The sequence below is a fragment of the Vombatus ursinus genome, unplaced genomic scaffold (assembly GCF_900497805.2).
Source record: "Vombatus ursinus unplaced genomic scaffold, bare-nosed wombat genome assembly UNPS02014817.1, whole genome shotgun sequence".
Classification (NCBI taxonomy): Eukaryota; Metazoa; Chordata; class Mammalia; order Diprotodontia; family Vombatidae; genus Vombatus; species Vombatus ursinus.
Window position 1 is genome coordinate 7,554,035 of NW_020954595.1, and position 12,929 is coordinate 7,566,963.

A 12,929-nucleotide genomic window follows, 5' to 3' on the forward strand; every position below is an offset into this window, starting at 1 on the left:
TTTTTCCTCCATTTGGCCAATTGTATTTTTTAAGGACTTGTTTTCTGCAGTTAATTTTTGTCTTTCCTTTTCTAAGCTACTGACTCTCTCTTGCATACCTCTCATTTCTTTTCCCAACTTTTCTTCTACCTCTCTCATTTGACTTTTCAAATCCTTCTTGAGCTCTTCCCAGGAGACTTTTTGGGCTGGAATCCAGTTCATATTCCCCTTTGAGGTTTCAGATATGGGTATATTGACAATTTTGTCCTCTTCTGAATTTGTGCCTTCATCTTCCTGTCCCCATAGTAAGAATCTATGGTCATTGTCCATTTCTGCTTTTTGCTTATGGTGTTTGCCTATTTCCTGACTTTAAAAAATTTTTTTTTAAAAAGTTGAGCTCTCCTGCTGGAATCCAGGGGGCACTGACCCAAGCTTCTTGCTAGGAGCATAAGGCCTGTGACCTGGTCACTGGGTTTGTGTTCTGGGGCCTCAGATGCTGGCAGTTGGAGGCTGTAGAGTTCTGGCAGCTTACCTGGTGCTGGGCTGGGGTCAGCAACACTGGAGAGCCCTCTGATTGGGGTGGGGAGCCTGGTCCCTGGGGAATGCCTGCTCACCCAGGCCTTGTACTCCTTTCTTTGGCTCCTGCTCATCTAGGCCTTGCACAGGGATGTTTTGCTGCTGGAAGATGTCTGTCAGCCTAGAGCTTTGCCTCCTGGAGTTTTGCTTCCTGGAATTGTGTTTAGGCACCAGGAGATTTGGCTGCTGGAGAAAGCCATCTCACGTGGTGGTTTTCTGAACTGGTGTCTACTGGTTCCCCTACCTGTACTGAGGTATTTGAGGGTCCCGGTATTGGCGCTTGCCTGCTCCACTACCCTGGGGCTCAGGATCTCCTCCTGGTACGCTGAGATGGAGCTTGCCACTGGCTTGGTGGGATGCCTCCCATTCTATACTGCTCCCTCTCCCCCAGAGCAAGAGGGGCCTTTCCTGTTAATCCCTCAAGCTTCCTGGGTTACAAGACTGTTGCACCCCATCTTTCTGCTGGCTCAGCTGTTCCAGAGTTTTCCATGGGGTGATATTTTTTGGGCTTTCAGAGGTCAATAAGGGAAGGTGACAGCAACTTACTTCTTATACCATCTTGGAAGCAGAAGCTGGGACACCCCACTTTTCATGCCTTTTCTCACTTGAACCACATAGGAGGCCTGTGACATAGGTACCTAGGTATGAATAGCCCCACTTTACAGAAAAAGAAACCGAGGCTCCAAACAATAAAGTGACTTTCCCAGGGTCGTACAGCTAGAGGGCTGCATGTAAGCAAAGCCAGGGCTCTCTTGACTCCAAGGACAACCCTCTCCTTATTATAGCATCTGGAGTTCTCAGGTGGATCTGAATGCCATTCTTATTTCCTGAGCTGCTTGTTCAAAAGTCCCGAAATCATTCCTCATATGAGTAGTTGGGAGCTGCTGTCATTTCAAAACTGAGCCTACTTTGGTCATCCTGGAAGGGGAGGCCAATCTGATGCTGTCTCTGAGAGCTGAATGTCTTGATGTGAAAAGCTGTTTTCAAAAATACCTGTTTCTGGGAGAAAAACAATCTAAAGGAAGTGGAGGCATTAAAAGAAGCAGAATAACATTTATTAAGGGCGTATGTTCATGATGGGTATAGACACTTAATATAGGTTACTCTGAATTTTTCATTAAAACATTTATGTATTTATTTATTTGTGGCATTATGAATAGAAAGCCAGTGTCAGGAAAGCCTAGATTCAAGTCCGTTGTTGACCCATATTGACTGTGTGACTCTGGGCAAGTCACTTTACCTCTTAAGCAATGGCTTTAGATGATCATTAAAGACTGTAGGTTGCAAAGTGCCACCTTGCATTGGCAGAGGGTCTGTCTTTATCTGCAAGTTCCTTATATTGATGAAATGGCAGAGCCACTAAAAAAATGTTCATGATACAATATGGGTGCTTAGAAATGTTGCCAAGAGCGGCGGCTAGATGGCGCAGTAGATAGAGCCTTGGAGTCAGGAGGACCTAGTTCAAATCCAGCCTCAGACACATGACACTTATTAGCTGTGTGACCCTGGGCAAGTCACTTAACCGTGATTACCTCACCAAAAAAAAAAAAAGAAAAAGAAAAGAAAAGAAAAAAAGAAATGCTACAAAGAGATGAACCTGGTGGAAGTCTACAGGGAGGACCCAAGGCAGGGACGGACAGAGAGGCCATTAAGTGCATGACATTTGGTTTTTCTAGAGAACAGCTTGTTTTCTCCTCCTTTCAATGTTTTAACCAGATTAAGATTCAAATTTTTCTTTTTGGACTCCTGAAAAAAATCTCTTAAGGTAAAAGTACTACAGGTATTTTTCTTATTCAGCTATTAAACTGAAGTCTATTTATTACCATGGGGCAGCTAGGTGGTGAAGTACACTGGCCTGAAGTTGGGAAGATCTAAGTTCAAATCTGACCTCAGACACTAGCTGTCTCATCCTGGGTAAGTCACTTGATGCTGTTGGCCTCAGTTTTTTCATCTGTAAAATAAGGTAGAAAGGAAATGACAAATCACTACAATATCTTTGCCAAGAAAATCCCAAATGGATCACAAAGAGTTGGACATAACTGAAGTGACTAAAAACAATAAAATTTAATCCTGTGGTATTAATAATAAATATTTGTAGCTGTTGGTTTCTTGCCATTAATAACTTTGTATTGTCCTCTCAGGGCTTTTCTTCTTATAGGTTTGCTGAGATTGTCTTAGGACGTTTAAATAGCGAGTCTACCACAATTTGCTTTGTTTACTAAGATTGAAAAAAATTTAAAGATTTAAAATTGAAGATTTAAAAATTAAAAATTTAAGATTTAAAGTTCTAAAGATTTAAAAAAAATCTGTCAAGTTGAGAACGCAGTGAACGTTTTGGCGTCCATCCAATTCAGTTCAACATATATTTGGTCAGTGCTTGCTAAGTCATAGCTTCACAGATTGAGTGATGGAAAGAACCTTCAAGGTCATTTAGTCCAAAATCTCTCCATATACAGTTGAGGAAACTGAGCCTCTGGAGGTTAAGTGATTTGCCCAAGGTCACACAAGAAAGAAGTGGCAGAGGTGGGATTTAAACCCAGACTCTCGGACTCTAGGTCCATCATGGCTATCCAGCGCACCCCGCTTCTCCAAGGCACAGTTCTAGATGCTGAAGATCCAAAGACATTTAGAGTGTGACCCTCAGTGCCAGGAAGGATGGCATTGCTCAGCCAAAGTAGAAAAGTCTGCGTGTGGGGGTAAGGGAAGAAGGTATGAATGCTGGTGGGTCCTGATGAGTTTGAGATGTCTAAGGGACCTCCAGGGGATTTGTTAGTGTAAACAGATGGGATGTGTGTCTGGAGCTCAGGAGAGAGATTGGGGCTGGTTAGATAGATCTGGGAGTCATCTGCATGCAGATGATAAAGTCATGGGAGTTAATGAGATTAACATGGAAGATGTGTGTGTGTGTGTGTGAGAGAGAGAGAGAGAGCGAGAGCGAGAGAGAGAGAGAGAGAGAGAGAGAGAGAGAGAGAGAGAGAGAGAGAGAGAGAGGGAGGGAGGGAGAGTTTGAGGTTGCTGGCAGTGTGCACTGAGGGATTCTTACATTTAGCTGGCACTGTGTCCACATGATACGATGCCTTTTTTTAAAAGCTCTTCATTAGGCATTGAAAATACAAAGAAAAAATACATGAAACAATCCCTGACGGAATTTACATTTGTAAAAAGGCTTTGGGGTTGACTCTGATCATATAGAGCAGAGATGGAGGGGTCATCTCTCTCCACCTGCTCATTTTCCTTATTCGTTCTTGTCCTAGTTCTGAGGCAGGGGCTCTTAATCTGACATCTGTGAATTTGTTCTGTAAAACATGTTTTGGTAATTGCATTTCAATACAATTGGTTTTTCTTGTACTCTGATGTGTTTTATTTTAGATCAACCCCTCCTCTAAGGTAATCAAGGGGCATTTTCTGATATTTCCATATTAAGTATTAAAATTATGAAATCTTAAATGAATGAATGACTTTTGTGTTCCCACCTTTGTTTATTAAACTATTAAATTAAAATTTTATTAAAATTATTATTATTCCATAAGCATTTGCTAATTTCTATCAATACTCTTAATCTTTTTTTTTGGGGGTGAGGCAATGGGGGTTAAGTGACTTGCCCAAGGTCACACAGCTAGTACGTGTCAAGTGTTCGGTCTAAGGCCGGATTTGAACTCAGGTCCTCCTAACTTCAGGGCCAGTGCTTTATCCACTGCGCCACCTAGCTGCCCCTAATACTCTTAATCTTCTAAGTTTAAAAAAAATCATGTGTACTGGTTGTACTATTTATTAAGAATATAACAAACAATAAAACAAAGACAAATGATTGTTTACAATATATCAACCGTGAGAAAGATTATATCCAAAGTCACCTTTAAGCACGTCTACAACTGCAGACTTTTAATTCTAGAAACGTAATTATGACATTTAGTTCTTATAATCTAAGAGGATGTAAGTTTATGTCTGTAATGAAAAACTGTCTCTGAGTTTGTTCCTGAGGTAAGGTTTGAACTCAGTTCTCTCAGGAAGTAAGTTTCCTTATTCCTTTTTCGTTGTCCTCTCCTCAGGCATCACAGCTAATAGCCTCTCCACAATAACAGTTAAAACTCCCCTCATTGACTCTTTATAGACCCTAATTCCATACCCCAATTTAGTTACACTGTGGCTCCAAGGTTTTATTGCCTCTTAAAGATAGAGTAACAGTAATTTGGGTGAGATCATTCAAGTTGGTTATACTTTCTAATGGAGAAGAAAACATGTACGCATGTAAGAAAATACAAAGTATAGACTTAGTAATTCCACTAGGGAGAGAGAAACAACATCAAGGGAGATCAGGAAAGGCTTTGTGGCGATGTAACCTCTGTGTTTTAATAGAAGCTGGGGATTATGGGAGAATTTTCATTGAAAGCATTTACACCTTAGGAAGTGACAAGTGCTACAACTCAGGCCTTGATTTATTGTTTGATTGATCATCTAGATTTAAGAAAGTGATGGAGAAACCATTTTGGAGAGCAATTTGGAACTATGTCCAAAGGGCTATAAAAATGTGCATGCTCTTTGACCCAGCAATAGCACTTCTAGGGCTATATCCCAGAGAGATCATACAAATGGGAAAAGGACCCACATGTACAAAACTATTTATAGCAGCTCTTTCTGTGGTGACAAAGAATTGGAAATTGAGAGGATGCCCATCAATTGGGGAATGGTTCAGCAAGTCGTGGTATATGAGTGTAATGGAATGCTGTTGTGCTGTAAGAAATGATGAGCAGGCTGCCTTCAGAAAAACCTGGAAAGACTTGTATGGTCTGATGCTGAGTGAAGTGAGCGGAACCAGGAGAACGTTGTACACAGTAACAGCCATGTTGTGTGATGACTAATATTCATAGACTTAACTCTTCTCAGCAATACAAGGATATAAGACATCTCCAAAGGCCTCATGATTCAAAGAAAGAACTATGGAGTTGAATGCAGATCGAAGCATACTATTTACTATTTTTGTTTCTTCTATTGTGTTTTGTTTCATCTTTCTGGTGATTCCTCCTATTGGTTCTAATTCTTACCTACAACATCACTAATGTGAAAATATGTTTAATAGGAATATATATGTGTAGCCTATATCAGATTTCTCGCTGTCTTGGGGAGGGAGGGGGATAAAAATTTGAAACTCAAAAGCTTATGGAAGTGATTGTTGATAATTCAAAATAAATTAATTAAAAATAAAAAAAGAAAGGAGAGAGGATTTGGCATTTAGCAATTTTTAAATGAATGCTAATTTTTACATGTAATTGAAAAACATTTAATGAAATAGATATATTTTTAAAAAGTAAAAAAAGTGATGGATAAAATGCAGATTAAACTGGAAAGTGTGTCACAAACACTTTATTTTTTCTTCTGGAGAACTGGTTGTTAAACATTTGTGCAAAGACATGGAGATGAGAAATGCAATGTCATGTACAGGAAACAGCCATCAGATCAGTTTGATTGGAGTAAAATGAGTAAAGGAGAGGATTCAAAAATGAGACAGGAAATGGAGACTTCCAAATCGTGGAAGCCCTTACGTTTCAGGCTGTGTGATTTGCTTTTTATCCTACAGGTAATAGAGAGCCACTGAATATTTTTAAGTAGGAGAGTGAGGTAGTCAGAGCTGTGTGATAAATGGTTTGGAAAGGGGAGATACAGGGAGACAATTAGGAGGCATTCCAGTACTGCAGATGTACAGTGAGGAGATAAGAGTGAGAGAAGAGGCTAGTCAACCAACCAGCATTTATTAAGCACTTACTGTTTGCAGGTTACTGTGTTAGGTGCTGGGGATGCAAAGAAAGGCAAAAACATGGTCTCTGCTGTCAAGAGCTTACAGTCTAATGGGATGATGTGGAGGTAGAATTAACAAGATTCTGATCGGACAGGTAGCTAGGTGACTCAGTGGTTAGAGCACTGGCCTGGAGTCAGAAGATATGAATTCCAATCTCACATGACACAGTTAATCCTTGTGTGATCTTGGGCATGTCACTTAACCCATCTTGGCCTCAGTTTCCTCAACTGTAAAATGGAGATAGTAATAGCACCTACCTCACTGGGCTGTGGTGAGGATCCCATGAGAAGACAGACACAAGCTACTTTGCCAACCTTAAAGTGCCCTAGAAATGCTTGCTTTATGGGTTGTGAGGGGTGAGCAGTGTCAGAGATGACTGAGGTTTTGAACCTGAATGACTGGAAAGAAGGTGGCGCCCCAAGCAGAAACAGGCAGTTTGAAAGGAGTGAGTTTGGGGGGAAATATGCTCCGTTTCTTTCTGGACACATGAGTTCGAGATGCCATTGAAACGTGTCCTTCATCTGCCTCTCCTTTCAGCTTGCAGCTGTTTGTGATGTTTTTGTGGAGAACTACGTACCTGGCAAGCTCCTTGAAATGGGTCTGGGCTACGAAGACATAAGCCAGGTGGCTCCTCATATTGTCTACTGTTCCATAACAGGTACTTAGCCACTGACCTGGTAACAGGGTCCGGCGTCCCGAGGGAGGAGGGCGCGCACGCCTTTGGGGGGGGGATGAGAAGCCTCTGACTGGCAGTGGTGCCCCCTGCACTTTTTTCTTGGCCAGTTCAGCCTAGAGAGAGGGGGGGGCCCTTTTTTAATGCTCTTCCTATTATACCCTTAGTAACCAACCCCAAAATCAAGCATTGAAATATACAAACGAGAATTTCTGAAAACAAGATTGCACAGGAAATGGAAACGTTATTTGCTATCTGTTTGGGAAAAGAAGTAGAGGAATTTACCAAGACAGCGCCAGAATGCTGTGCTTGCACCCCTCTCCCCTTCCGGACCCACATTCCGTGCATTTCCCCGGATTTTCTTGGTGCAGTTTTCCCTATCTTCACCATCGTTGTCAGCGTCCGCACGCTCATTCGGTTTTGCCACTTTCCTCAGCATCCTGTAGTTCACGTCTACATTTCCCCATTTGTCTTCGTGGCAGGGCAGGGCTTTGATCGGTTTGAGGAGAGCTTGCTGAGAGTCCAGAGTACGAGGAGGTGGGCACAGGAAGGGCACACAGGGAGCTCAGTTCTCTGATTGGTTCCCAGTGATTGGGGCCACCTCGAAGACCTCGAGGACTGCAAATACTCGCCCAGGCTACCTTTTCTTTGGTTTGGGGCTTGGTTGAAGACTTTGGCAGCTTTAAGGGTGGTGAGCCCCGGGTGGGCCTGGGCTGGGAGCCCTGAGAACCCCAGAGAGCTCCCCGCCTCCCCCTGGCCCCCGGAGGCCCCCTGGTGTTGGGTGGGTGTGGGGCTGTCCTATACCTGATTCTCATTCTGAGCACCCTATCGGGTTGCTGCCCAGCAGCACCCCCTGGTGGTGAAATGTAAATTGAGGATAACAGACGATTGCAGTAAAACCCCAAATGGATTAGGAAGAGCGGGACAGGGCAGAAGCCACCGAACGGCACCAGTCCGTGGCACAGAGTGGTTGCCAGGCTCAGATGAACTTGTGGAGGTAAGGCATTTAGGGCCTCAGGCCATAAAGTCGTAGACTTGGAGTTAGAAGGGGGCGTAGGGGCCGTGTAGTCCAACCACCCCTTCATTTTGGAGAAGAGGAAACTGAGGCCCAGAGAGGTTAGGTGCTTGCCTGAGATCACACGGATACTAGCTGACAGAGGCGGGATTCAAACCCAGGTCCTCTGATGCCAGCTCCAGCGTTGTTTACACCATACTACACCACCATCCCATTTTGCAAACATCAAAGGGCCATAGGAATGTCAGTTATGTGCCTATGAAGGTCATTGATCAGAGTGTGGAGCTGGGAGGGGCCTCAGATGTCCAGCTCCTTCATCTTGCGAATGGAGGAAGTGAGGCCCTCGTGAGGCTGAGTGACTAGGTCCCACAGTGAATAAGTAGGAGAGCTGGGATTGGAACCCAGCTCCTCTGCCTCCAAGTTCCATGCCCCTTTCCCTTCATTGCTCTGGGACATCTGCTTCCATTCACAGCCTGCATGATAATGTGAAGGCACGGCAGGATTGTGCCTTAGCATAGCCAGATTCCCCTCTGTGGTCTCTGCACTGTCTTTGGGGCTTCTCAGCCAAGGGACTGGTCTGTTTCGTTAGAAGAGGTTCAGTCAGAGTTTCACCGGTGCCTTGTATTTTTACTTCTCGGTCCTTACGGGTTCACTTCCCCACCCGACCTCTGAGCGAGTGTTCCCTTGTCACAAAGAGTAACGGGTGGGCAGAGCCAACCACAAGCGACACCGTGCCCGTGTTCTGAAGGCTGGCCTTGCTCCCGGGCTCAGCTTCCCCTCAGTCCTTCTCCCAGATCAGCTCTGGTGAGCACACATTGAATTCTTAGTGTGGATAGAGACCGAGAGGCAAGTGATGTCAGCAGAATTAGAAGCGAACATAGAAAGAGAATGAATTCACCAATCAAGCAAAGGCATTTATTGAGCAGCTGTTACGGTGCCAAGTGTTGGGATACACTCAATACTTCAATCAACAAGCATTTGAAAAAAGCCTACTGTGTGTCAGGCATTGTGTTAGATGCCAGAGGTGCAAAGAAAGAGAAGGAAGAAGAAGGTGGGGGAAGGGACCAAGCACCTATTGAATGCCTACTATTTGCCAGGCTGCGAGGTGGCGCCATAGAGCATAGAACGGGAGGCCTGGAGTCAGGAAGACTTCCCTACCTGAGTTCAAATGCGGCCTCAGACACTTACTAGGTGTGTGACCCTGAGCAAGTCACTTCACCCTGTCTGCCTCAGTTTCCTCATCTGTAAAATGAGCTGGAGAAGGAAATGGCAAACCACTCCAGTATCTTTGCCAAGAAAACCCCAAATAGGTCATGAAGAGTCAGACACGACTGAAACAAAGACCAAAAGGGCTAAATGCTTTACACACATTATCTCATTTGATCCCACAACAGCCCTGAGAAGTAGGTGCTATCATTATCACCATTTTACAGTTGAGAAAATTGAGGCAAACAGAGGTTAAATGACTAGTGCACTTTGTGCCCTCTGGCACCCCCTAGCAACCTCGAAGCAAAATGTTTCTTGTCCTCAAAAACATATTCTAATATGTGATGTGACATGGATATATATAAATATATGTATATATAGGTATATTTGTGTGTGTATGTGTTTTATATAAAATGCATGTATCATATATTCTATAGATATCTTTGTAGAGAATAGAACAATGTAATCTTGGAGGAACAAAAAAGGCCAGGCTGCATCCTGCGTTTCACTAATTCTGTTTCCACATTCATGTTGCACTTCTCTCTCTGACTGTGTCCATGGGTACAGAAGGCAGGAATGAGAGAATTTCCCTCCCTAAAGTCCCCGAGCCCAATGGAACTGTCAGGAAGTGAAATATTCTAGCAGATGCCACACTATGTTCTCTATCCCAATGGAAAACCCTCATTCCTGGAGAGCCGAGGCAGTGGGATGCCACTCCTGATGTGAGAACAGGGGCAGGAGATGCTGTCTCCCATTGGTTGTCTCCACAAGATCAATATCTGCTGTTTCTTGCCTTTCATTTTTCACCATTCTATTTACAAAGGTGGAAGTCATTAGCAAGTTTACTAGCAAGGGACTTTAAATTGCTGGAGTTTTGAGAACCAGAGGTCATGTGTGGGTGATGAGTTCAGATGCAGATAGGGCCAAATTTGTCTCCCTTCCAGAATGCCAGTGCTTCTGGTGAGGGAGCCCGGGCTTCCATCGTTTTTGAGAGGCAGCCGCTGCCCCCTGGTATGACTGGGATGCCAGAATTCCGCAATGCCATCTACATGGCTGATGGGCCCCAGGGTGTCTGTTTTCACTCACATGTAGGCGTTGGGGCTGGTGAGTGTAATTCTAGAACGGTTCCAAGTTTTACATGTAATCGATTTTGACAGCTGTGTGGTTAGATTTGTGAAGAGTACAGATGTCAGCCCCTCTGACATATACTCTATTCTGGTCACATGGGGGCATCCGATTCTGGCCCTGGCCTGGGCCTGCTGAGCAGTGTGGTTCAGCCCAGAGCTCTATTTTCCAGTGTCCATGCTTGTGCATGGACTTTAGGGGGCAGTCTTGAAAAGGACATCGTTGTACCAAGGCAGATTCCCGGGAATCGTTGCAGGAGGGAAACAGCAGCATTTCCTGGACATCATTAGGTGGAAGAATTCTGGAAGGAGAGAGCTGGTCACTTTGGAAATGCCTTTTGGGGGTGAGGGAGCAGCTTCCCTGGCCCTGTTGACCGCAGTTTTGGGACGATTGCTTTCTTGGCATTTTGGTTTTGTGACCGAGTCAAGTTTTCTCTCTTGCATCTCAGGAGCCTGCAATTTCATTTCTGTAAAAACTGGAGATAGAATTTGCCTCTTTCACCTTTTTTTTGCTCCTCTTTGCTTCCCTTCTTTCGGGAAGGTAAGCATGTGACCTCATGAGTCACGGAATCACATATGGAGATCTAGGAGGGACCTTTTACATAATTGAGGCTAACGTCCTCTTTTTACAGAAGAGAAAACAGGCCCAGAAAAGGGAAGGGAATTGACCAAGGAGCTGCAGGTAGTAAATAGAAGAGATATTTGAACCTTGAGAGAAGGGAAGGACTCACTCAAAGTCACCCAAGAAAGAATGAGCATAATCATCATTCCAGGTTAGATCTTCCGTGTCCATTTAGTCCGAGGGGAAGTTACAGTGCATAGAGTGCTGAGCCTAGAGTCAGGAAGACCTGAGTTCAAATCTCTTCCCAGACATTGCTAACTAAGTGACCGTGGGCAAGTCACTTAACCTCTGGTACCTCAGTTTCCTCAATTATAAAATGGGGATCATAATAGCACCTACCTCCCAGATTGTTGTGAGCATTAAATAGATAACAGTTGTAAAGCTCTCAGCACAGTGCTTGGCATATAGTAGGTATTTAATAAATGTTTGTTTCCTTTTCCCCCTTCCTTTCTACCATATCACCCTGCTTCTATCAATAAACCTTTCTTAAGTGCCTACTGTATGCCAGGTTTAGGGAGACTTGACTAGAGATGGAAAGAGTCATGTTCTTTTCTCCAAAATAGAAATGGCACTTTTACTCTTTGGATATAAATGGATTGATTTTTACGCAGGAATAGAGTTAATAGTAAGCCAACTCTAGCTAGCATTTCTATACTGCTTTAAGACTTGCAAAGCACTTTACATATTATTTCATTATATACTCACAATAACCCTATGAGGTAGTTGATGTTATTATCCCCCTTTTACAGATGAGGAAATTAAAGCAGAGGTCAAGGGACTTACCCAGGGTGATACAGCTCGAGTCAGAGGCCAGATTTGAACTCAGTTCTTCCTGCCTAGATCTCAATCCACTGTACCACCCAGCTAGCCATCTTTAAGCTAAAATAGCTACACCAACCACCTCCCTACTCTGAAATGCTTTCTGAAGGCCTTTTGTGGTGAAGCTGCTTCATCCCCATGACCATGGGCGGTCTCCAAGTGCTTCTCTTCCCTTTTACCTTTGCGGCTTTTCCCTCTTGCTGTGTTTTTGTGGTTTTTCTGTTTTCATGAATCATCTTACACTGGGTGTGTGATGTGCTGTTCCTTCTCCAACCTTCCAGGGCCTGGGAATGTGTGATTCTTCCTCATGCCACACGCTTTTCATCTAGGTCATTAATCTGGGGGTTTCATGCTCAGGAGTGAAAATTCTTGGGCCTCCACTCATGGGCACCCCTCTTTTTTCTTTCCTGCGTGGACAGTGAAGGTGAAAGGGGATTCAAGAATTATAGACACTAAAAAAAAAAAAACCAAATAATTATGGACAGCAACCAAATAACGGATAAGTGGCCACGGGTTGTGAGGCTGTTGTTGAGAGGCAGGAGAGGGAGGAGGAGAAGGGACCAGCTCTCATCTCTGTCATCTTTGGCCAATAGGCTGGTGAAATGGGGTCAGTTGCCTTTTGGAAAGAAAGAAAATTCTCTTGAGGTGGTAAAAGGGCTCGGTCATACAGACCAGCTGCTGGTTGTGGTAGTGTGTGTGTGTGTGTGTGTGTGTGTGTGTGTGTGTGTGTGTCTATGTAGATGTGTGTATGTGTGTATGTATATGTGTGTGTGTGTGTGTATGTGTGTGTGTGGTAGAAGAGGAAGCTATAAGTGGATAATCTTGTTTTCATTTGTAAAAAAAGGTGTTCTATTCTTTTTTATTATGTATTATTGGAACTTCTAAAACAGTTCTTCTTAATCAGCATTTGTGGACCACCTGCTCAGTTCCCTGTGAAGCACATATGGGCTCTGGGCTCCCTCTCCCAGTGTATCTTTGGGCTATATGTTAGGTCCTCAGAGGAAGCCTGCCGTTCCATCCCCCCTGGGGTAGTCCTGAGGGCCTTTGAAGTTCTTCTAAAACTATGGCACCTGATCCCCCTTTCAGTGCATTATTGCAGCTGTGGATGACCATCTACTATG

At 43.9% G+C, this 12,929-nt stretch overlaps 1 protein-coding gene across 6 annotated transcripts in view; it reads left to right on the forward strand.

Annotated features, from left to right (window-relative positions):
* The window catches only part of SUGCT (succinyl-CoA:glutarate-CoA transferase), a 629,460-nt gene that overhangs the window by 32,111 nt on the left and 584,420 nt on the right, over positions 1 to 12,929 (forward strand). For all 6 annotated transcript variants that reach the window (XM_027835947.1, XM_027835950.1, XM_027835951.1 and 3 more), the window contains one exon: positions 6,887 to 7,007. In XM_027835947.1, the coding sequence (XP_027691748.1) occupies positions 6,887 to 7,007 (121 nt within the window). The remainder of the gene's footprint in view (positions 1 to 6,886; positions 7,008 to 12,929) is intronic.